Here is a 20,999-nt window from a genome sequence, read left to right as displayed (position 1 = left end):
GCAGAGTGCTCGCATGGGATGAAGAATGTGGAGCTTTGGGAGCAGGCAGAATTGCAAGCAGCTGTGTCAATAATGCAGCCAGGGGATGGCTTACCTTGGCCGTGCATTGCGAGGGCCGTGTAACAGGCTCCTCACACAGCCCTGCTTTGGTGACCTCCAAAGTAAAAAGAGAGAGGTCAAGCTGCAGAGCTTGTCAAGGACCAACACAACAACTTTGCAGATTTACAGCATAAGCGAAGCGGAGACCTGGCCCAGTGCAGGGCTGGTTGCGGCACCTTTTGTTCCTGCATTGTGCACCTGCTCCCGCAGAAATGCTAGGTTAAAACCAGATTGTGAACAGACAGACTCACAGGAGGGTTGGCAGTGGCAGGGACCTCTGAGACCGTATGGTTGGACCCATCTGCCCCAGCGGGGGCAGCCAGAGCAGGGTGCCCAGGCTGCCAGGAGGGTGCTGCTGAGCTCTGCTCTTGCGTGCACTTGGGGTCATTTGCATTGCTGAATGTCACCAGAAAGCCATAAAATTTGAGGCTTGGGATTGAGCGAAATATGACCTCTTTTGTTGCCTCTGAGCCTTGTTTATTTTAAGTCAGCCATTTCTCAGAGCATGGTTGAGCCCCACGGTTCTCAGCCTGAGGAACAGAAGCAGACTGTGGCTTTTGAACAGAGTCAGTGTGGACATCTGGAGGACAGGTGGAATTGGGCACTGGCAGAAATGTTTTTGGCTGTGCCTTGGTGTGGTGAGCAATGGTCTGGGCTTGGTCAAACGCAGCTGACCCCTGGGACACGTTATCAGGCATCTCATGTTTGCAGCACTAAGAACACGTGAACTGCACAATATCCAAGGCTGAGTTCATCCCAGGAGGAGGGTGAAGGAGCAGAAGAGCTTCAAGAAAACATTGACTGGTGCAGAGAAACATGTCGCTGTATCAGGCGGAGAGCTCACCATTACCAGTGCTGCCACGGTGGTACCTGTTTTGAGGTGGGCAGCTAAATCAGTCATGGATTTATTGTTCTGAAAGTTTGCAGAGCCACTGAATTTAGAGGCAGAGATGATCTGCCTCAAGGGGGATGGGCGACATGGAACTTTTTGAGTTGAGAGAGAAATTGGGCAAAGTCAAAATGCCCAATGTGTCATGCAGTTTATTTACAGTAGAGGTTTTCTTGTTGGAGCTAGTGCGATGTTAACTCCATCCTAGCAATAGCATTACTGCAAGTTACTTGCAACCCATTAGGAAAGGGAGCGCGCGCTCACTGACGTGCCGGTGTAGGTCGTACTGTTAAGTTCTGATCATTTGACTGACCTCCGCACTTGTCCATTGCCAGCTGCGTCTGCACCGGCCCTGCCCATCCATCGCCTGGTGGCACACACTGCTGTACTTAGACCATTGCATGGCTCAGGCGGCCAGAACGGGGCTGCACAGCTCACACATCCCCATCCTGCCCGTCCTGTGGGCTGTGCTCTCGCGGGGGCTTGGGGAGCCCTTGTCCCTGCTGGTGGCACACCTGCCTGCGTTTCCCAGTCTTGCTGTATTTCGTGCAGTGGTTTGTCTTTTCTGCACTCCATCCCAACTTGAAAATGCGGCTGTGGTGCTGGCAAAGCCGATGCAGTGTCCCTGCAGGCACAAAGCAGGAGCCCTGACTGCCCAGCATGGCTCGGCTGCCCCTTTTCCTAGAGCCACGCTTTGTTTTCCGTGTTAGTCTGGGTACTGATCTTCAAGTCAGCTTTTGTGAGGCTGATGGCAAAACCACAAACTGATGCTGAAATCACTTCTCTAAGCCACGCCTGTGTTAAGCAGCCTCAGAGGGCAGAAAATGAGTTATGCGGCAGTTTCTTGAGCTTTCCTCTGGCGTGCCAGCTTTGGGCATGGCCAGGGGGGATGCTGGAGCAGGCTGTGCTCCGCTTGTCTGGCAGCTACTGCGCTTCTGTTGGCGAAGGCGATGAAACAGAGCGTGAGCTCGCGCCGTGCTGACTGTTCACCCTTTGGAAATCTCTGTATGGTCACAGACGGAAGCGCCGGTGTTCCTTGGGTGAGGAAGCTGAAGCAAACGCCCAGTTGCCAGTGTCCCATCCCCATAGGCTGGCAGGTGCAGACCTGGCAAGGGGGGCTCTGGCCCCCTGTCCCATAGCGACCACCGCCATGCAGTGCCCACAGTCCCGGCCCTGCCACACATGGGGCTTGTGGGCAGCGTGGGGCCCCCCCTGCCCACCCTGCATGGGCAGCCCTGCCTGCTGCCTGCTGCTGCCCACTGTTGCCCTGCCTTGCTGCCTGCTGCTGCACTGCCTCCTGCTCTGCCTGCTGCCCACTGCTGCCCTGCCCACTGCCCTGCTTGCTGTCCACCGCTGTCTGTGTCTGTGTGGCTGCAAAGCAGGACCCATCTGGCCCATGCTTGCATTTCAGTGATGATTAAAACTAGATGGAAGTCCTCAGCCCATAGTTGTCAGCAGCCTAAAGAAGCAGCTCTCATGCTGGCAATCCCTGGTTTCTCTCAGCGCGTGTCCAGGCGTTAATTCAGTACCGGCTCCCTTGGCCGTGCCGGGGAGTCGGTGGAGAAACCACACAAGGTTGTGGCTGCACTCTGGATCCTGGGGCTGGGGGCCGGTGGCTGGTGGTGGCTGGGGGCCAGGGGCTGGGGCCTGGCGGCTGAGGGCTGAGAACTGGTGGCTAGTGGATGGGGGCTGGTGGTCAATGGCCAGTGGTCAGTGGCTGGGGGCTGGCAGCTGGCGGCTGGTGGCCAGGGGCTGGTGATTGGGGGCTGGTGGCCAGGGACAAGGGGTCTGGTGGCTGGGGATTAGTAGCTGGGGCTGGTGGCCAGGGGCTGGTGGTCAGTGGCCAGGGACTGGTGGCCAGTGGCCAAGGCCTGGGGACTGGTGGCCAGAGGTTGGTGTCTGGGGGCTGGTGGCCAGGGGCCAGAAGTCAGTGGCTGGGGGCTGGGGGTCAGTGGCCAAGGCTTGATGGCTGGAGGCCAGGGGTCAGTGGCTGGGGCCTAGGGGCTGGGGACTGATGGTTTGTTGCCAGGGGCCAGTGGTTGGTGGCCAGGGGCTAATGGCCAGGGCTGGTGGCCAAGGGCCAGGGGTTAGTAACCAGGGCTGGTGGCTGGTGGCCAGGGGCTAGTGGCCAAGGGCTGGGAGCCGGTGGCCAGGGACCAGGGTTTGTTGTCCACGGGTTAGTGACCAGGGCTGGGGACTGGTGTCCAGGGCTGGGGGCTGGTGGCCAGGGGCGAGGGGCTGGGGGCTCGGGGGCTGGGGGCCTGGGGCCGGTGGCCGGCGCCGCGCCCTGCCGGCCGGGCCGGGGCGGTGTTCGGCGGGGCCCCCGGGCGAGGCGCCCCCCGGCGGGGCCCGGTGCCCGGCGGAGGCGGCGCTGACATCACGGCTCGTTAGCATAGGGCCGGCCCGCGGGCGGCGGCGATGGCCGAGCCGGGCTGCCCGCCCGCCCGCGCCGCTGCCCCGCTCCCCGCCGCGCCGCCGCCATGAGGCGGCCCTAAGGAGCGGCGCCGGGGGGATGAAGCGGGACTCGACCTGCATGGAAGGTAAGCGGGGCCTTTGTCCGGGCCGCGGCCGCCGGGGGGAGCGCGGCCGCCGGGGGGAGCGCGACCCCCGGGACGCCCCTCGGCCCCCGCCGGGCCGGGCCGGGCCGGGGGGGGCGGGTGCCCCGTGTCAGCGCCGGGGCGGCGGGCAGCGCGGCGCCTGCGCCGGGGTCCGGCCGGGGGCGCTTCCCCGTGCCCCCCTCCCGAGCGCGGCGGGGCGCGGTGCGGGCCGTGGCCGCCGCCTGCAGCTGCGCACGGGCGCGGCAGCGGGGAGGGCGGCGGGCCGGCTCGGGGCTTAATTTGTTTATATTTTAAACTTCCTAATCCCTTTGACCATCTGGAGGAGCTTTTTTTAGTATCGTTAATTATTGATAGTATCGGGGTCATGCCGGCAACTTGATAACGGAGCTCCCTCCCCGTAGGGAGCAGTGCCGGCTCCGCGGTGTTACAGCTGCCACCGCGGAGCGGGGCGAAGCCCTCCGGAACCGAGGGGACACCGAAGGGCCACCGGCCCTCGGGAAGCCGGGGTGTGTGGCTGTGCCGGGGCCGCTGTTCGGTGGCTCCCCGAGGCTGGATTGCCCTGGGTGGCGGGGTCACGGCGGGGCAGCCGCGGGGCGCCCCCAGCCGCAGCTGCCCGGCTGCTCGGGAGCGCATCCGTTCCTAAAACCAGCCCAAAGCGACCCTGGCTCGGGGCGTGTGGCCGTGCCGGGGCAGGGGCCACGCAGAAAGCTGTATTTTTGTTAAATGGCGTTAGAGAAAGTCGGGGGCCTGGGGGAGCGGCTGGAGGCGCGGGGTCGGCCCGCGAGCGGCGCGGGTGGAGCGATGGGGACCCCCGGGCGGCTGCGGCGGGCTGCCGGGCACGGTTCGGGGCGGTGGGCTTTTGTTCCAAACTCTTTGTGCAACAACTGGCTGGAGCGGAGGATCGGGCCCCCCGTCGCCCGTCCTCCCTGTGCCGCACAATGGAGCGGGGCGAGCAGCCCGCGGCGTCCCCTCGCCCCTCGGCGTTCCCTCGCCCCTCGGCCGGCTCCTGCCCGCGCCGGGCCCCGCGGGACAGGGGTGCGGGGCGGCGGGGGCTGGGGTGGGGGGCAGGCAGGGCCGGGGGGCACCCAGCCCGCCCGCCAGAAGTTGGATTTCTCAGATGAGTTTTTGATATGCAAATGGATGGGTCCCGGCCCCGGGGATGGGCAGGGCGAGGGTTTCATCAGCTGCACGCTCTTGATTTATACCCACCCAGACAGAGCAACCGATCGTTTGCGATGGGTCTTTCCTGGGGGCTTTCTTTTGACTGAACTCTTCCGTGGCAGGAACAAAGCGGCGGGGCTTTCGGGCCGTGGGTTTCGGCTGTAGGAGCGGGCGGGTGGCGGGGCCGGGCCGCAGCGTCCCCCCGGTCCCCGCACCCCGGTCGGTGCTTTGCCCCGCGGCCCCGCCAGCACAGCCGCTGCACGCCGTGCGGGGAACAAGGGCGCCGGCGGCCGCTGCCCCCCACCCCCTCCTTTTTTTTTTTTTTTTTTTTTTTTTTTTTTTTTTTTAGAGGACTGGAGGAGGCTTGTCTATTTAAATTAACCTTTATCCCAGCTGGGCACACAATGTTTTTGTTTCAGTTCACAGAGGGTTAATTCCATTCAGGCTCCTACCACGACCGGCACAATCTGCTCCTTGGGCCAGCCTGGGCGCTGGTGCTGTCGCTCGTGGCCAGCGTGGGGCTGCTGGGACCCCCATCGGCGGGGTCGGTGGAACGGGGCGCCCCGGCCCATTGTGGGCTCGGCCGCCGAGGTCGCTGCTGTCCCAAGGAGGGGCCGCCGAACAGAAAATTTAATCCCTGGGTTCATCGATTATAAGTTAAAGAAAAGCCCATTAAGCAAATGTCCCTGTTTTTGGGGTGAGCTTCTTGGGACAATGCAGCACTCCGCAGTGAGAGGGGAATTGCTCCAACAATGTGTCTTGAATTTAACAAGGTGGTTTTCTTGAAACTAAAAATGGACAATGAAAAAAATTGTTAGGGAAGGTAAGTGGGAAAAAAAACCTTAGCACGTTTTGCTTGTGTTTGAGGCATCATCAGAGGCGAGTGAGATTTTGTTAGGATTTAAGTAACACGTGTGAGATCTCCCCCTCCCCAGGCAGCTGGTATTTAGCAGCTTGAGATTTAAACCCAGCTAAAGGGTACTGCAGGGTGTGTGTGATAGGGTGAGTTAATCGTGAAGCAAATAAATGATACACAGTTGAAAAGACGTTGAATATATTAATGAATTGCAGTGCTGAGTGTCGTCTGTAATCTTTTTTTCAGCTGTGAAAGATTTTCTTAGCTGTAAATCACATTCTGTTGTATAAATGGGCAGCTTTGCAAACTGCAGCTTTCTGTGTCTTCCTTCCCTCTTGCTTTTCAGCAGAACCAAATCCCAGCACCGTCAGCTCTGGGAGTTTGGCCTAGGGTTTGTACCTTCGCTTTTGGCCTCGCTCTAGGACATAAAGTCTTTGTTTCAGCTCTGTTATAAAACACCGATATTAGAAGTCACTCAAGCTGGCTGCACTGACACACGGTCTTATTTCCAAGGTAAATGTCTCGCAGGGAGCTGTGGTTGCTGTACAGCTTTAAACTGCATCTGCAGGGGTGGGTGCGATCCTTCTTGCAGCCGTGGGGAACTGCTGAGGTGAAGCCAGCATCTGGTCCCCTCCAGGAATGTGGCCGCGCTGCCTGCCCGCTTTGGGAATACTGGAGGTGCTTCCCTGTAGCCTGCTCAGGGTGTTTGTCCGCAGGAGTGATGCAGGTGGGAGCAGCGATGGAGGCTTGCTGAGGGCTGGGTGTATGTCCCGATACTTTATTTGCTGTGTATTTTATATGCTTATTCATGCGCTTTCATGTTTTCTGTATGTGTCTTTGCCATGTGCTTTGGCAGGATCCTAAGGTATTTCCTTTTGGAAATTCATAAGAATTTTCTTCTAAAAATTATCAAGACTACTCATTTTGCTGAGGGAAGGAGCAGGTCTTTTAAAAAATAAGTGTATTGCTTCTACCGTTGGCCTTAAAAAACATAGACGAGGAGAGATTTCTTCTTTCTTTCTCTCACTCCATCTTCGATGACTCTTGTGTAACATCATAATATTCTTGGAGAATTTACATTGTATTAAAATGTGGTATGAAACCTACCATGACCTTTGAAAACAATACAGCCTTTAATGTGGCTTTGGGGAGGGGTTAGCAAGGGAGTAGCCATAAAAATCTTCAGGGTTCAAGATGAGGTTGAGATTTTTGTGAATGCTTTTGTCGTAGCAGCAACTGTTTGATTTAGTGGCCCCTGCTACAATGGCTTGTGAGAACAAAGCCAGAATATCCCGTGTATGAGTTCGTTAAATGTTAAGACCTATCAGAAAAACTGGGAGGGGGAAGCTTCTGCAGCCCTCTTTCTGAAATAAAACATGTGCAAGGTATTTGAAAATTGCTTTGTTTCCTAATCTATGTTGTCTTGTATGGCTTTTGAAACCAGAGGAATCAGTGAGACGAGATGTAACAGAGCCAGGGAGGAGGGATGGAGGGAGGGCCTATTAGCTTAAAAATTATTGTACTTACTATGTGTTTTGATATTCTAGTGAAATTTCAAGGTTAAGAGAGTTCAGAGCAGCTCCAGCGCAAAACTGCTTTCAATTTGCCCATGCTTTACCATTTCTGTAAAGTTTGCTGCGTTTCTGCCCCAGCTGTCCCGCTGTTCGCCTACACAAGGCGCTTGCATTAAGCAGGGTGAAAAATAGCAAAGGTCAGGAGCCAGCAAACCCGTGGGCTGCAGGAAGAGCGTCTTGGGCCTGGTCACCGTTCCTACAGGATTTTTTAAACATCTTAAACCCTAAGACTTTTTTGTAGATAATTATTTCTTATCTACTGGTTTTGTTTGAGTGGCATTTTAAGGGGTGTACAGGCACCTCTCCAGTCCCTGGAGGTCTGTGTCTTTGTTCACAGGGTGTGCTGCTGTTCTACGGTGAATTTTAATCTGGAAGCACACTCCATTAACAGTTTCTGCGGGGAGGCATGTGCCCTTATTGTGGTGATGGGGCCACTCACACCACCTCACTGTCACCCTGCTAGCAGGGAGATGGGGATGGCGAGGGAAGGATTCTGATCCCTCCTTGCTTTAATCATCCCGGCTTCCCATGTTCGCCAGGCGAGGGGCCTATTCTTCCCACAACAAAAAAGCTGCGCCTGGAAATGAGCCCTCATTGACATCCTCGGCCGCCGGTGTGCTCCAGTGAGGAGGGAGCCTCGTGGTCCGAGGGAGCCCTGTGATGCTGCGGGCCAGGGCACCGTGCCATGGTGCTGCTGCAGCACACAGCATCCCCCTCTGCGTTTTGCCGTGTGTGTAAACCAGTAGTTTCGTGGCTCCCCAATTCCGCCCTGGCCTGCCTGGCCATGGCACAGTGTGCCCGGCGGCGAGTGGCTGTTGCTGCTGACCCCGGGATCCCCCAGCGCCCACGATTTATGGCACTGCTGGTGGGAGCAGGGGGAGGGCCGGGAGTTAAGCTGAGGCAGAGCTAAACCCTGCAGATAGAGGACTCTTCTGTCCCAGGCTAATCCCCTGGCCCCCTCCCAGCGTTTATCAGATAGCTGAAGGTGGAGATTATGCAATTGGGGACTACAAAGTCATGTTTAGTTGCCTCCTTTCAGCGAGATGCTCCGATAGCCCCAGTCCTGATCTGTACAAGCATTCCTTTGGGTCTGCATGCCTGAGGTGGTCTGTCCTGTAAAACTGGGACTGGTTTAGTGTGGTGATGACACCATGAACGTTTCTTTAGCTAAAGTTTGTGTTTCCTTCATTCATCCCTTTATTTTAAGGTTTTATAACAATTGCAGTGCAATTTGCAGAAAAGTGCAGATTTGCATGCTGTGCATTAGCAAGTCTTTTAAAGATTAATGCAGACTGGTTACGGTTGCTACTGAGTTTAAACTGTGAAGAAAGCTGCTTGTGAGTAAGAGCAGCTGGTTTAAATTTTTACTTGGCTTGTGTGAGTGCAAATTGGTTTTGTTACCAATCCTAATACATTTGGCTTATTTATTTCTATGGTGTTCACAGGTTCTCCAGTAGTAAGCAGCTACACACTGGTTTGTCAGGTTGCTTAGGTTTTATCAAGATTGGAGGGGACTTGACTGTAACTTCTACCTCCTGCTGCTTCAAACCCCCTGTAGATAAAAACACCTTTGTCTCGGAAAACTGCCTGCTCAAATCTAAGTGAGGAAAACCAGGCATGGTGTTGTCCTGCTGAAATGAGTTTGCAGCAGCTCACCTTCACAAGCCAGTGCCCTCCTAAGGCTGGGGTTTTTCAAGGTCTGTCATTTTGCTGAGTGATACAGAACAGGAACAGCAGGGTGTGGGCAGCACACCAGGCACAAGGCAGAGTTGTGTGGTTCCCTCTGCCCAGCCCGAGCTTTCTCCTTAGCTCCGTACACCAGACAGTGGGTGCAGGCAGCTGCCCTTCCCTGCTCCATCTTCTGTGGCTTAAGGCAGCGGGTCAGCCCCTGCCTGCTCCCACCACCATGCCAGGCTTCCTCCTCCCTCCCTGCTCTGGCCGTGCTGTCTTTTTTTAGAGTACTCATGTCCTATGGTTTCTCTGGTTTGAATTTGTGCTCTTTTCCTTCTTGCTCTTTAATGTTTTTCTAATTTTTTTTATGTCCCTTATAGCGTCTCGTCATTTTTCTGACCTGGTCTGTCCCTGTGTCCTTTCTCTTACTGCCCTTTCCCCACCTCCTGTTATTCATCTTCTCAACCACTTTTCTTTACCTGTTGAGACCCATCATCTCCAATGCTGTATGACCCTCTGCCACGCACACTGGAACATTGCTGTAATTCCCTCGTCACCTGGACAGGTCGCTGTTGTGACTGCTCGGGTGCTTTCTGGAAGAAGCCTTTGTCCCTGTTAAGGTGTAAGGGTGCTGTGTGGGTCATTCTCTTCTCCTGTCACCTGGATGTACCTAAAGGAGCACTGGCCCTTGGGTGCCTTTGCTCTGTAGCTCCCAGCCACCTTGGATGAAGCGAAAAGCAGCTCTGGCTGCTTTCCTCCCTGGCTCCACTGGCAAGGTCCAAAACACCATGTGACATGGCCTGTCCTACCTTCCCCTTCCCAAGGGACAACCTTGACTGCTTTGTGGTGTCTCCCCCAAGCGCTGCCACATACTCCTGACTTCCCCATTAATTTGATTGTAGCTATCACATGAGCTCCTGCAGCAGCGAAGTTTCTCCTCTGCATTTTGAATGGTTTGCCAGAGTAATTTCCTACACAGCACAGCCGGCATCTGTGAAGCAGGTCCTGGAAAGTGTGTGCACATCTTGTGTCTTCTGAGCAGTTTGCCTTTAAATCATGTCATTGAATATACGTATCACAAACTCCAGAGGGAAGGGACTGAGACACTGAAGTTAAACTCTGGGCACCTGAGGCTTGCATGGAGAGCCACATGCAGCATCCGTCCTCAGGACCATCCTCAGGGAGCTGCAGAGAACCGTTGCCACCTCCCAGGTCCTGCTTTAGCTGTGGGTCTTTCTGTCTGTTGGAGATTGTACCATTGTGCGTTCAAGCCACAAAATACCAGAAATAATCTGGTTTAACCAGCACCTATAGGAAACGTGTGACTGAGTGAAAGACAGAGGTATGGTTCCTCAAGTCCCATTGCTCCAAGCAAAGCAATGTCCTTGTTCCTCGGTGCCTCCACCTTGCTTGGCCAGGGTGAGCTAGTCATCCAGGTAATGAATATTTGACATTTGGGAAGGCAACCCCATGAAGTATACTGCAGATTTGTGTGCAGCCCTGAATACACTTGAGTAGTGCCCATCTTTGAAGTGCAGCTCTGTTTGCCACTGTTGGGATATTAATAGGTTAAAACATTGGGGCAGGGGAAGGCAGCTTGGTGTGGCATGTGAGGGGTTAAGCTGTTCGTTGCTAAACGTCTGCTACAGGAAAAGCTTCTGGTGCAACTCGCTGGCATTAAGTGTAGCTGACTGTTAATGTGAAGCAAGGTTTAGGCCTCCCTGTGCGGCTGCCAGGTAATGAGGATCCATCTGGGTTAACTACCTGGGTCTCTTAAGCCATCATTTACTTTCTCCTTTACATTTGACATCCATGTCTATGGAAATCACGAGCTGTGCATCCTCCCTGCTCTGCCTCAGAGGCAGTGTTAAGAATCTTAAAATGCTGAATTTAATGTGACAGCTCCTGTTGCTGGGAGTCCTACCATTTACGTTTTTAGCCATCCAAAGGCCTTCCAAAGATTTGGAAAAGGAACAGTAAAATCATATTGTGGCTTAACCATATGATTGTTTCTGTAATAATGTTCACTTGGGTTCTGGGCAGTGATTGTGCTGTGAGGCTTTTGCTGGTGCTGCTGGAGCTGCTGGAGGGAGCGAGGAGGTGCTTGCCCTGGGAATATGGAAGGTGTGATGGTATTTCACGTTGGCTGGTGTCTGCCAGGCATGATTTCTGTATTTGCACACGCTGGTCTGTGCAGTTGAGGTAGGACACTTTCAACCCTTTTCCCCCTCAAGGTTTCTGTTCCTCTCTGCTGTTTCTGGATGAGCACCTCTGCCATGCTCTGCTTTGTGGGCGTCTGTCTGGGCAGGCCACCGGGCAACGAGACTTTCCCAGTCCCTTCAAGAGAGTTTCTGATCGCTTGGTGAAGCCGTTTTATTGACCGCAAAGCGTTTCTTCTTCTCTTGCAGATGAGCGGGTGGATCAGCGAACCTGCCTGATCTGCGGGGACAGAGCTACAGGGCTGCACTATGGGATCATCTCCTGCGAGGGCTGCAAGGGGTTCTTCAAAAGGAGCATCTGCAACAAGCGGGTTTACAGATGCAGTCGAGACAAGAACTGCGTCATGTCACGCAAACAGCGCAACAGATGCCAGTACTGCCGGCTGCTCAAATGCCTCCAGATGGGGATGAACCGAAAAGGTAAAACTGGGCTTTTTACTGGTGGAGGTACAGACTGGGGCCAGTGTTAGCAATGCGTGCTACCCTTCCTCAGCTACCATTTTGTATTGCGATTCTGCCTCTCAAATTCCTGAAAAGAAAAAGTGAAACATCAGCAAAATTGTGCATGGATAAAACATTCTTCCTGAACTACTTCATTACTGTATTGGAGAAAAAAAACCTGTAAGAACTGAAAGCTGGTACAAATATTTGGAGAATGATTGTTGTGATCCTTTTTTTCAGGGAAGGTAACAGTTTGTTACTGTCCTTCCTGATGGATGTCCTTGCATTTGCCTTGAGTGAAGTGGTCACCATATCTATTCAATATTTTATATTGAATATATATTATATATTCAATATATTAATGTAGCAAAAATAAAGGCATTTAAGTAGGCTTTTAAAATGCCAAGCGATCTCAGTCAAACTTTACCTGTTTGTTGTCAGGGGGGAGCTTAGACCTGCAGTTGCTGCCCAGTGATAAGGTGGTGAGGATGTTCACTTAACTGCCCATCTCTGGTTGATGGCGCATGGCTCTGGGCAGCAGCGTGTGGAGCTGGGGAATGACAAAGGCGGCTTTGCCTGGTATGAGGTCACATGCAATCTGGATTAGGGACAGCCCCCCCTTAGTCCCCATGTGTGCGGAGTGGTGAACTGCTACAGTATCATCTTCAGGATGGCAAATCTTCAGTAGCTCAGAAATTAATAGTAAAAAATAGTCTGGGATTTATTTCAGTGTCATGTTTCTACTCTTCATTCCAATCTTTTGACTTTTTAATCTCTGGAATTGTTGTTAACCATTAAACCCAGAGATTTCTTGGTTTGATGGCAGCAGACAGGTATATGAGCAGAAACAGAGGCTGTTCAAGTCCTTCCTGGATGTGCAGCTAGGATGGCGGGAGGGACCCTGTCCTGGCTGCAAAACAGAAGTGCCATCTCATGTTTTTTTAGATGTGGCTATGGATGCCTTCAGTGTCATCATTCATATGAAAGCCGGCTGTCAAGAGCACTAAAACTTCCATAAATTTACTGCAAATCCACCAGGATCTTCCTTAGAAAATATGTCTTAGAGCTGAGATGGAAAGCTTATCTCCTGACTGCTTTGATTACAAATTATCTTTGGGAGTTTTATTTGATGGGGAAGGCAAGCTAGTTGCAGGTAGCTTTTAACCTGAAGCGTAGTCCTGGGTGACCAGGAGCACTGCCTGGGCTCGTTTATTTTAAGTGTCTGTAGTGTGAAGCACTCAGTGCTTGTCATCAGGCATTCTATAAATCAGGGGAAGTTATTTACATTTTCCTAAGCTCCCTCATCAGCTCCATGTGGGTGTCGGAACCAGCAGGGCAGCCAGCCCCTCGGAGGTGCCTGGAGCTGCTTCTGCCTGCTGCTGGCCCGGTGCAGGGCTGCCTGCCTGCTGCTCCTCATCTCTAGCTGCCAGCCTGTACCTGTGGGCCTGTGTGCCGGGCCTGGGCCTGTGTGCCAGGCCTGTGCCGCGGCCTGGGCCTGTGTGCCGGGCCTGAGCCTGTGTGCCGGCCTGGGGCTGCGCCCCGGGCACTGTGCCGGGCCTGGGCCTGCCAGTCTGTGTGCCAGGCTGGGCCCGCCGGCCCGTGTGCCGAGCCTGGGCCTGCCTGTGTGGCCGCCTGCGGGCCCGGGCCACGCTGGCGTTGCCGGTGCAGGCAGCGCGCTCCGGTGGCGGCGGGCGCGGCTCACCCGCGGGGGCAGAGCGCCACCTGGCGGCCCGCTGCCCGCCGTTCTCTCCAGCCCGAGCAGGGCAGGGCTGCGCTGGCAGCCGGTGCCCCCGCGGGGGGCGAGGAGGGCCGGCGGCGGGCGAAGCAGCGCTCGCTCCCTGCCGCGGTGCCCGACCGTTGTGCGGCGGGGCTGGGAAGCGGCGCCGGGCCTGAGCAGGTGGGTTTGAACCACGACGAACCATGCGCGCCCGAGGGGAGGCCAGAGCTGAGGGGGCTGAGAGCCATGTGGCTGTGACCTGGGACCATCCGGGTCTCTTGACGCCTTTCTGTGTGGATCACCAGCAGAAACATCCCTACATTTTGTTGCAGGCCTTGGCTAGGTTCTGCAGCTAGCAGGATTCCAAAACTCCCATTTCCAGGCTGAGCTGCGCAGCAGGTCCCGGCCTCGTCTCTGCCGATACCCGAGTCATTGCAGCAGATGCGGGGTGTTGTCGAGCACCTCCCAGGTCTGGGGGGTTTTCTTCCATCTTGGCTAGGTTGTAGGAATTTACAAAAATAAACCAAGTCAGTTTGCATCCTGTAAATCTTGCTGTGGGACACTGGCCGACGAGGCCTGGCCAGGCAGCCCGGGGAGCATCAAGCTGCTGGCTGGCAGGGAGCTGCGTCAAGAGCAGTGGGGTTCGATTAACCTCAGGTTGTTGAGAAATAGCAGCAGTCATAAAGATAATGTGCGTGAGCTTGGGTACTGTCTTGGGTACAGCCACGGTCTGAACGGCACCCGCTGCCACGGGGACCTGCCCAGCCAAACTGCCAACTCCTCTTAGCACGCAGGGGTTAAGGGTTTTGCAGGTTTTTTGCTCAGGGCGCAGGAGTTCATGCACAGTGTTGCCCTCAGCAGTAGTTGCCAATTTGAAAGGCAGCTCTCAAACCAGTTGGGCAGGGAGGGCAGCTCGGCTGGGGTGACTGGAGCTGGGGACAGAGCCGTGGCCCTGGCTGTGGGCAGGCAGGAGCAGACAGACCAGCCTGGTGCCCACAAGCTCATCTCTGTGGCTGAGCACTGCAAACTGCAGAGGCATTTCTCCAAGGCATTCTGTAAAATGATGGGGATGTAGAAAAGAAAGATGTAAGCTAATGTCTGCTACAATTACGCTTCAAAATCAAAAGACCAAGGCAATTTATGTCCTCAGCTCGTAGCTGAGAAGATTTCCAAATTACAATTAGCAACAAAATATCTTGGAAAACTAGAGAAATTCCCCCCAAATTGGAAAAGTGTTACTGTATTTCCAGTAAATTAAAAAAAACTAAAGGGAGTAACAGAGGGCTAACCATGATGGCTTACTTTTACATCAGTCGCATCTTTTTAACAAGAAACTAATGTTTTTTTGGAAAGAGTTTTCATAGAAAGTAAACAGCTTTGTTTGTTAAAATTACCTGCTTGTTTTGCTATATCTTAAGAGATTTGTGTGATGTAAGAGACAATTATAATTGTTTTATATCCGATCCTTTGTTTGTGGCTTCTCCAGTGTGCTTAAATGAATGCTGACATTTTAAATAAAAATACTTGCTGTTATGGAGAGGTGATAGAGTTTGCGTTAGAAGGATTAAAACTGGGTTGCTGATCTCAGAACGCATTGTTGTAAGGTGCTGCAGGGATCACTGTGCTGCTGCTCACGGCTTGCCTGAGTTGTAAATCATCGGGGGACTTTTGGGTGGTGATCTGCATGGCCTGACCAGGTGGTAATGGTTCAGGAAGGTGCAGTTTAGGTGCAAGTGCAGGGTGTGCATGGCTCTGCCTTGCTGCAGTTGCCTTAGCTGAACCCACGTATGTAATCCCTGGGCTGCAAGTGCAGCACTGAGGCAGATGAAGATGACTTGAGCTGAGGATATCTAAAATCAAGCAGCTTTTCTGGTCCAGAAATTTTTCCTTAAATTTTGTGTCATTTTCTGCTTCGGGAGGGCCTCTGGCAGCCCCGTGTGCCAAGTGGGGTGAGGCTGGCCAGCAGCAGCAAGGTCACCGTGCAGCTGGAGAGAGCCTCCTGCCAAGTCTGGCCAGGTCGTGGTGGGAAAAAGATCGGGACCTGATAAACAGGAGGACCCGGCCCGGGAAAGGAGCTGCACAAGGAGCAGGATTGATCCTCAAATGCTGCCAGCTTCTGCGGAGCTGCTCTGCCAGTAAAGAGAAAAGCAGAGGGAGGGGGAAGGTAGAGAAGCAGCTCCAGCATAATCCCCATAATTGGGCTTCACTGAAGCTCCCTAGAAATTGGTTAAAGTCTTAAAAATGCAACTGCTGTATGGAGGAGCTGGACTGCCCTTCTGAAATGCAATTGCATTGCTCGATCTTGGAACTGAAATTTTAAACAACGGTTTTGCATGCAGCCGGCTGGGTAGCATATCTCCCCTCTGTTTTCTGTGGTAGCTGTAGGAGATCTGACCCTCTGCAGCAACAGCGGTGCCAGTAGTGACCGGTGAAGTGCTTTCCCTGTGTGCTGCTGGCAGCTGTGGTTGGGGTCTCCCCAGGTGGAGCCTGGCTCATGGGGGTTCGCAGGGCTGTGGGCAGTGGAGTCAGAAATGCTGGAGGTCACGGTTCATTTTCTAGCTGTCATGGGCATTTGTTAGGTTATCTCCAGGGGTGAAGTAAGGTTGCTTCCCGGGTGCCACTTCTCAAATTATGCTGGAATTAATTGTGGTACAGGATTGCTATTCCTTCATTACCTGTCACTCAAGGGTCACATGAAGAAACTAACCATCCTGTGGGACGCTTGCAGCCCCGCTGATGTGTTTGTGCCCTTTGGGGTGAGGGTCATGGTGTGTACTGCTGGAGCTTGCCAGTGCCCTGGAAAACACTGCAGGTTTCTGCGTACTCTGCTATGGTGAACAAAATGAATCTTTTAAGGTATAAAGATTTTTTTCAAAATGGTAAATACCTTCTTATGTATTTGTGGAATATTGAACAGTAGTGTTCCTCACCAAGGTTTGGTTGTTTTCTTTTAGCAATCAGAGAGGATGGCATGCCAGGAGGCAGAAACAAAAGCATCGGACCTGTCCAGGTGAGCATGTCAAGCCGTTTCTCAATAGTTCCCTTCAGCCTTTGCTCTCCTGGCCTTGGCACAGAACTCCTCTCACGATGGTGGGCTCGGACTGTGCCAGCAGCTCGGAGTGGGACGGGGCCACAGCTGATTTGATTGAGCCTTTCTCAGCCTTGCCTGTGCCTCTTGCTGGTGTAGCAGGGCTTTGACTCTCCACAAGTGTTAGAAATACATCATGAACTGTAGATTTTTAAATAAAGCTCGGCGCTTGCTTATCCCTGGTAGGGACATGGTGTGGTCCTAGGGTGCCTGTGTGAATTCACAGGCAGTCTTGTGGTGCTCTGTCCTTTGTGAGCCGCACAAGGACGTCCGTCCCTCTGCAGCTCCCAGTAAATCTCGCAAGCTGTCTGCTGCAATTCCTTCAGTTGTTCCAAGAGGGGCACCCAGTAAATGTCTCACTGATTGATAGCACAGCTTGTCTGGAGATGTCTTGTAAAGCGCAAGGTAATTCAGCACAACAGCTTGTACTGCACGTGTGAGAAATGATGGCCATTTCCAGCTTGCTTCTAGAAGAGAGGTCTTTTAAAAGTTTACTATTTATTTTAATAAAATAGAAATAACGCTGAAAACATTTTCTGTGACTCTGTGTGCCTCTGAAAAGACTACTCGCTGTGGTCCAAAACCTAACCATGAGAAGCCAAGCAACCAGATGCTCTGCCTGCTCAGTAAGGTCCTCCATAGCGAACAGAGAAAAAGGCAAGAATTAGACAGTGCAGCTGTGCCTGTGGTCAGTAGCAGAAAACCTAGCTCAATGAATAAAAAAAAACTCTTACTGATGGTAGAGCATTTTCTGCTGTTGGCAAGCATCATATTTATAACAGCATTAGTTACTGATTCTTAAAGCGTGTGCAGGCCTATCAAAGAGCAAACATTTCATTTCTGGCCAGGTAACAATTTTTACTGCCTCTCTGAGCAATGCAGCTGTAGTAAGGGCAGCCTTTGCTAGCCAGAGTGGGCCCTTGCTCATCTGAGACTCACGTGATCGGTCAGTGTTGGACCGCAGGTTATGCCATCAACTCCATTTCTTGGGGTGAGACTATTCAGCAGTCGCACTCTTCGCATGCTGTACTGGGTAAGCCTGCTGAGGTTTTTTGGCACTTTTGCAAGACTGGAATAAACTGTCTAAGCAATGTTTGGCTCTTTAAAATGTTCAGAATTCACTGCATTTCTTTGCAGCATGTTAACTTGAGTGGTTTATGTATAGTTTTATATAAATAGTGTGTGTATATATATATGGTATATGTCGATAGTATATATTGTTATATATATATCTAACTCTCTATTTTGTGACAGCCTTGCTTAGGGACATGCACACAATTTAAAAAAAAAAAAAAAGCCCCAAAATTTTATGTTGCATTTTCCCTGCTACTGATACAACATTTCCCCAGGAGCATGACCAGCTCCTTCTTGAAACTTTATACTTCAGTGCACTCAATTTTTATTTTTAGTCCATTTTAGCTTCATATGTATTACTCTCTAATACTTGTTTTAAGTATTAGATGCTTGGTTACTTCTTAGGGTGCCACCTGGTTCTTATTTGGGGAAAAACAGTGAACAATGATTCCCTGTAAATGTTTTCCTGACTGATTTTATATATGTCACCTTGCCTGTCTCAATTGCTTTATCAAACCGGAGCCTACCTCACCTTCCGTTTGGCTTTACCTCTGCTGAGTACTGAGTGATGTTCCCAATGAACTGGCCTCAATTACTCCCTGGGTTTTCACTGTGTGACAGTGCCTGATTTATGGCTTGTTGCTGTGTGTATTTGACATCATCTTTCCATGTGTTCATTCCTGTCTGCTGTGTTATCGTCACTTGAATCATACTGCAGGAACTGGAGGTCACCACAATTAGCTGTAAATAGAATTTTTCATGTGCGTTGTTATATGTAAAGGACAGATGTGGTATCTGCAGGAATGGCAAAGCGTTTCTCCTGCTGCCGGGTGGTTTCAGCTCTGCGGGATGTGACTGCTCGGTCAAGCTGTTCAACAAAAGCAAGGCTCTGCCTGGTTTCTGTTCTCAGCTGAAGTAACCAAATTATCCTGTATCTGACAGATATCAGAGGAAGAGATTGAGAGAATTATGTCTGGGCAAGAATTTGAGGGAGAGGCAAACATGTCATGGAGCAACAACGGAGACAGTGACCATAGTTCCCCTGGAAATGGAGTTTCTGAGAGCAACCAGCCTTCACCTGTTTCTACTCCATCTTCAAGGTGGGAATGACCCCTGGAAGAATTTTATATTACTGTAATCTTGACTGTCTTTCCCTGAGTGATACTTTGGGTCAGCGTAGGAAAAATACACTGTGAGTGCATCTTTGTGTAAACCGAGCATGCTGCAGACTCTTTCATCTCTGATTGCGCTTTAAGAAAGACAGACGCTGGATTTGAAAAGAATTGAACTGGGAGGTGAAATGCTCATGAGCAAATTAAAAAGGCAGCAATGCTGAGTTAAAATTATATTTAAAATATATCTCTTCATTTGTATTGATAGTGTTTTCTGCAGATCATGGAAACTTGATTACATTTCACTGCTCGTTCTGCAAAAACTCTTTTTCTGCAGCATGCTCAGGTTTTGAAAATAAATTACTCTGTTTAGGTTACTGGTTGATGGTGTTGTATTAATGCCAGTTACTGTTAGTGCTAGCCTCCTGATGCGGCCTTTGACGGTAAGCACAGTGAGAATCTTAGACTCGCATTCCATCTGCTTTCCAGTTGCATCTTAAGCTAGGAAACGTTTGTGTTCACTGGCTGTGTAAATACTTAATTTAAAATCCCAAATTCTGGCCCTTTAAGGAAGCTGGGGTGGAAATGCTTTTGTACGGCTGGGTTTCTGTTTTTCTCCTGAGTGGCTGCTCAGCAGCAGTTCCCAGATCTCCAGTAAGAGGAACTAGTGCTGAGCCAGGCTCAACGTGAGGCCAAGCATAAGGTGTCTGGTCTGCACACTCAATTCTTTTCAGTGTACAGTTTAAATACAAAGGCATGTTCTGTTCTGTCTTCTTTCCCTGTTTTTATTAACGTTTCTGATGGAGCTGGGTGCCACATTTTAATGAACCAAATGGAATTTTTTGGGTATATTAAAAAGCTTTTCCTTTTCCAGTAGGTCTGTGGAGCTGAATGGATTCGCTGCACTCAGGGATCAGTATATCGGGATGCCAGTGTCCATGCACTATCAGTACCTCCCGCACCTTTGTAGCTATTCTGCTCACTCGGCTCTGATGCCCCCTCAAATGCGCAGCCTGGACCCTCAGTCGCACAGTCTTATTAATCAGTTGGTGTCAGCAGAGGACCTGGAGCCGCTCAGCACACCGATGCTCATTGAGGACGGGTGAGTGTGCGTGGCAGGGTGCGAGAGGCTGTCCTTTCAGTCTGGATGTCCCTGCTGCATGCACGGCTGTGGCTTGTGCTGCAGGGGATGCTGACGACAGGGGTGGTGGCTGGGTGCATGCATGTGTGGCCCGATGGGCGTGAGGAGCACGTTCCCTGGGAGGAGATGCAGCCATAGTGCAAGCAGCAAACCAGAGCCCATCCCGTGGGTGGCCTGTGCCCTTGTCTGGGGCTGGAGCTGGCATGCATGGACCTTGCGTGGGGTTCCAGGCTATGAGGCCAGGCTGAGCCTGTGCAGGAGTGCGGTTTGGTGGGTTTCAGTCCTGAGACCGCGTTAATTGTGCATAGGGCCCGGTAGTAGGCACAGTGGCTGGAAAAATACACACAGGTGGAAAAAAAGCTGTGTAGTCTGTCTGTTGGTGAGAGCTGCAGGACTGTCTCAGAGGCTGAGCTGCCCAGCGGACTGTGCTGGCCAGGTGGGTGACCACAGCAGTTAGAAGGGCTCCCCTCATGGCCCCTGGCTGGGCAAGCTGGGTGCTGGCCCTGTGGCTCCTGCTGCCAGGTTACATGCTGGGCACCAGCACGTTGGGCACTTGAACATGAATTCCTGTGCTGTTTGCTTTGTTTTTTGAGTGCCTCGTCAAATGATGTCATTCAATGTTTTTAATGGCTTTTATGCCTTCATATTGACTGTGCCTGCAGGTATAAAGTGACTCAGGCAGAGCTGTTTGCGCTGCTGTGTCGTCTGGCGGATGAATTGCTTTTCAGGCAGATTGCTTGGATCAAGAAGCTGCCATTCTTCTGCGAACTCTCCATCAAGGACTATACCTGCCTGCTCAGCTCTACGTGGCAGGAGCTGATCCTGCTCTCCTCGCTGACTGTTTACAGCAAGCAGATCTTTGGTGACCTTGCTGATGTCACCTCCAAGTACTCTCCCTCCGATGACGAGCTGCACAGGTGAGACATCAGGCTGAGCTCCTGGGTAGGGGCTAGAGATGGAGGAGCCATTGGGAGGATGGCAGTCAGGCACCCTGTGACCAACTAACCACCTCTCCTGGGACAGGTCACTTCACTTGTGGCTGTTTTCCTTTTCTATTTTTTAGGGAATGGTTGTTCCAGGCTTAGAAAGTGCCTCATGGTTAGTCAGTATTGAATCAAAACTTCCCTCTGCAGGGGAAGGTGCATGGTGCTCTGTGGTGCTATTTGAATTTTCTGTAGCAATGCTGTCATCCTCCAGCCCAGCCCTACAAACTGCCTTTTTTATGAGGAGTGTAAAACTAAGCAACACTCTGGGTAACCCTGAAGTATAGGATGGAAGGTCTTATTTAAAAACCCTTTGGGCCAGTGGAAAGGTTGTTCACAAAGCTAGTTGTCTGTATTATCAAAGTGTTCATTATTAATTGCTATTTCATTGTTTTGATTACATAAATTTAAAGATG

The 20,999-nt window shown here is 52.1% G+C and overlaps 1 protein-coding gene across 4 annotated transcripts in view; it reads left to right on the top strand.

Moving 5' to 3' along the window:
- NR6A1 (nuclear receptor subfamily 6 group A member 1) overlaps positions 1-20,999 on the top strand; it is a 98,477-nt gene that overhangs the window by 62,772 nt on the left and 14,706 nt on the right. For 2 of the 4 annotated variants that reach the window (XM_037399159.1, XM_037399157.1), the window contains exons 3-7: positions 11,217-11,447; positions 16,140-16,195; positions 18,290-18,447; positions 19,337-19,561; positions 20,263-20,517. In XM_037399159.1, coding sequence (XP_037255056.1) covers positions 11,217-11,447; positions 16,140-16,195; positions 18,290-18,447; positions 19,337-19,561; positions 20,263-20,517 — 925 coding nt within the window. Of the gene's footprint in view, positions 1-11,216; positions 11,448-16,139; positions 16,196-18,289; positions 18,448-19,333; positions 19,562-20,262; positions 20,518-20,999 lie in introns of all 4 variants that reach the window. The other 2 variants (XM_037399158.1, XM_037399156.1) reach the window with 1 other exon arrangement.

Source organism: Falco rusticolus, chromosome 9 (assembly GCF_015220075.1).
Source record: "Falco rusticolus isolate bFalRus1 chromosome 9, bFalRus1.pri, whole genome shotgun sequence".
NCBI classification, from domain to species: Eukaryota; Metazoa; Chordata; class Aves; order Falconiformes; family Falconidae; genus Falco; species Falco rusticolus.
Note: the sequence above shows the minus strand (reverse complement) of the source record. Positions and strands in the feature narration are given on the sequence as shown.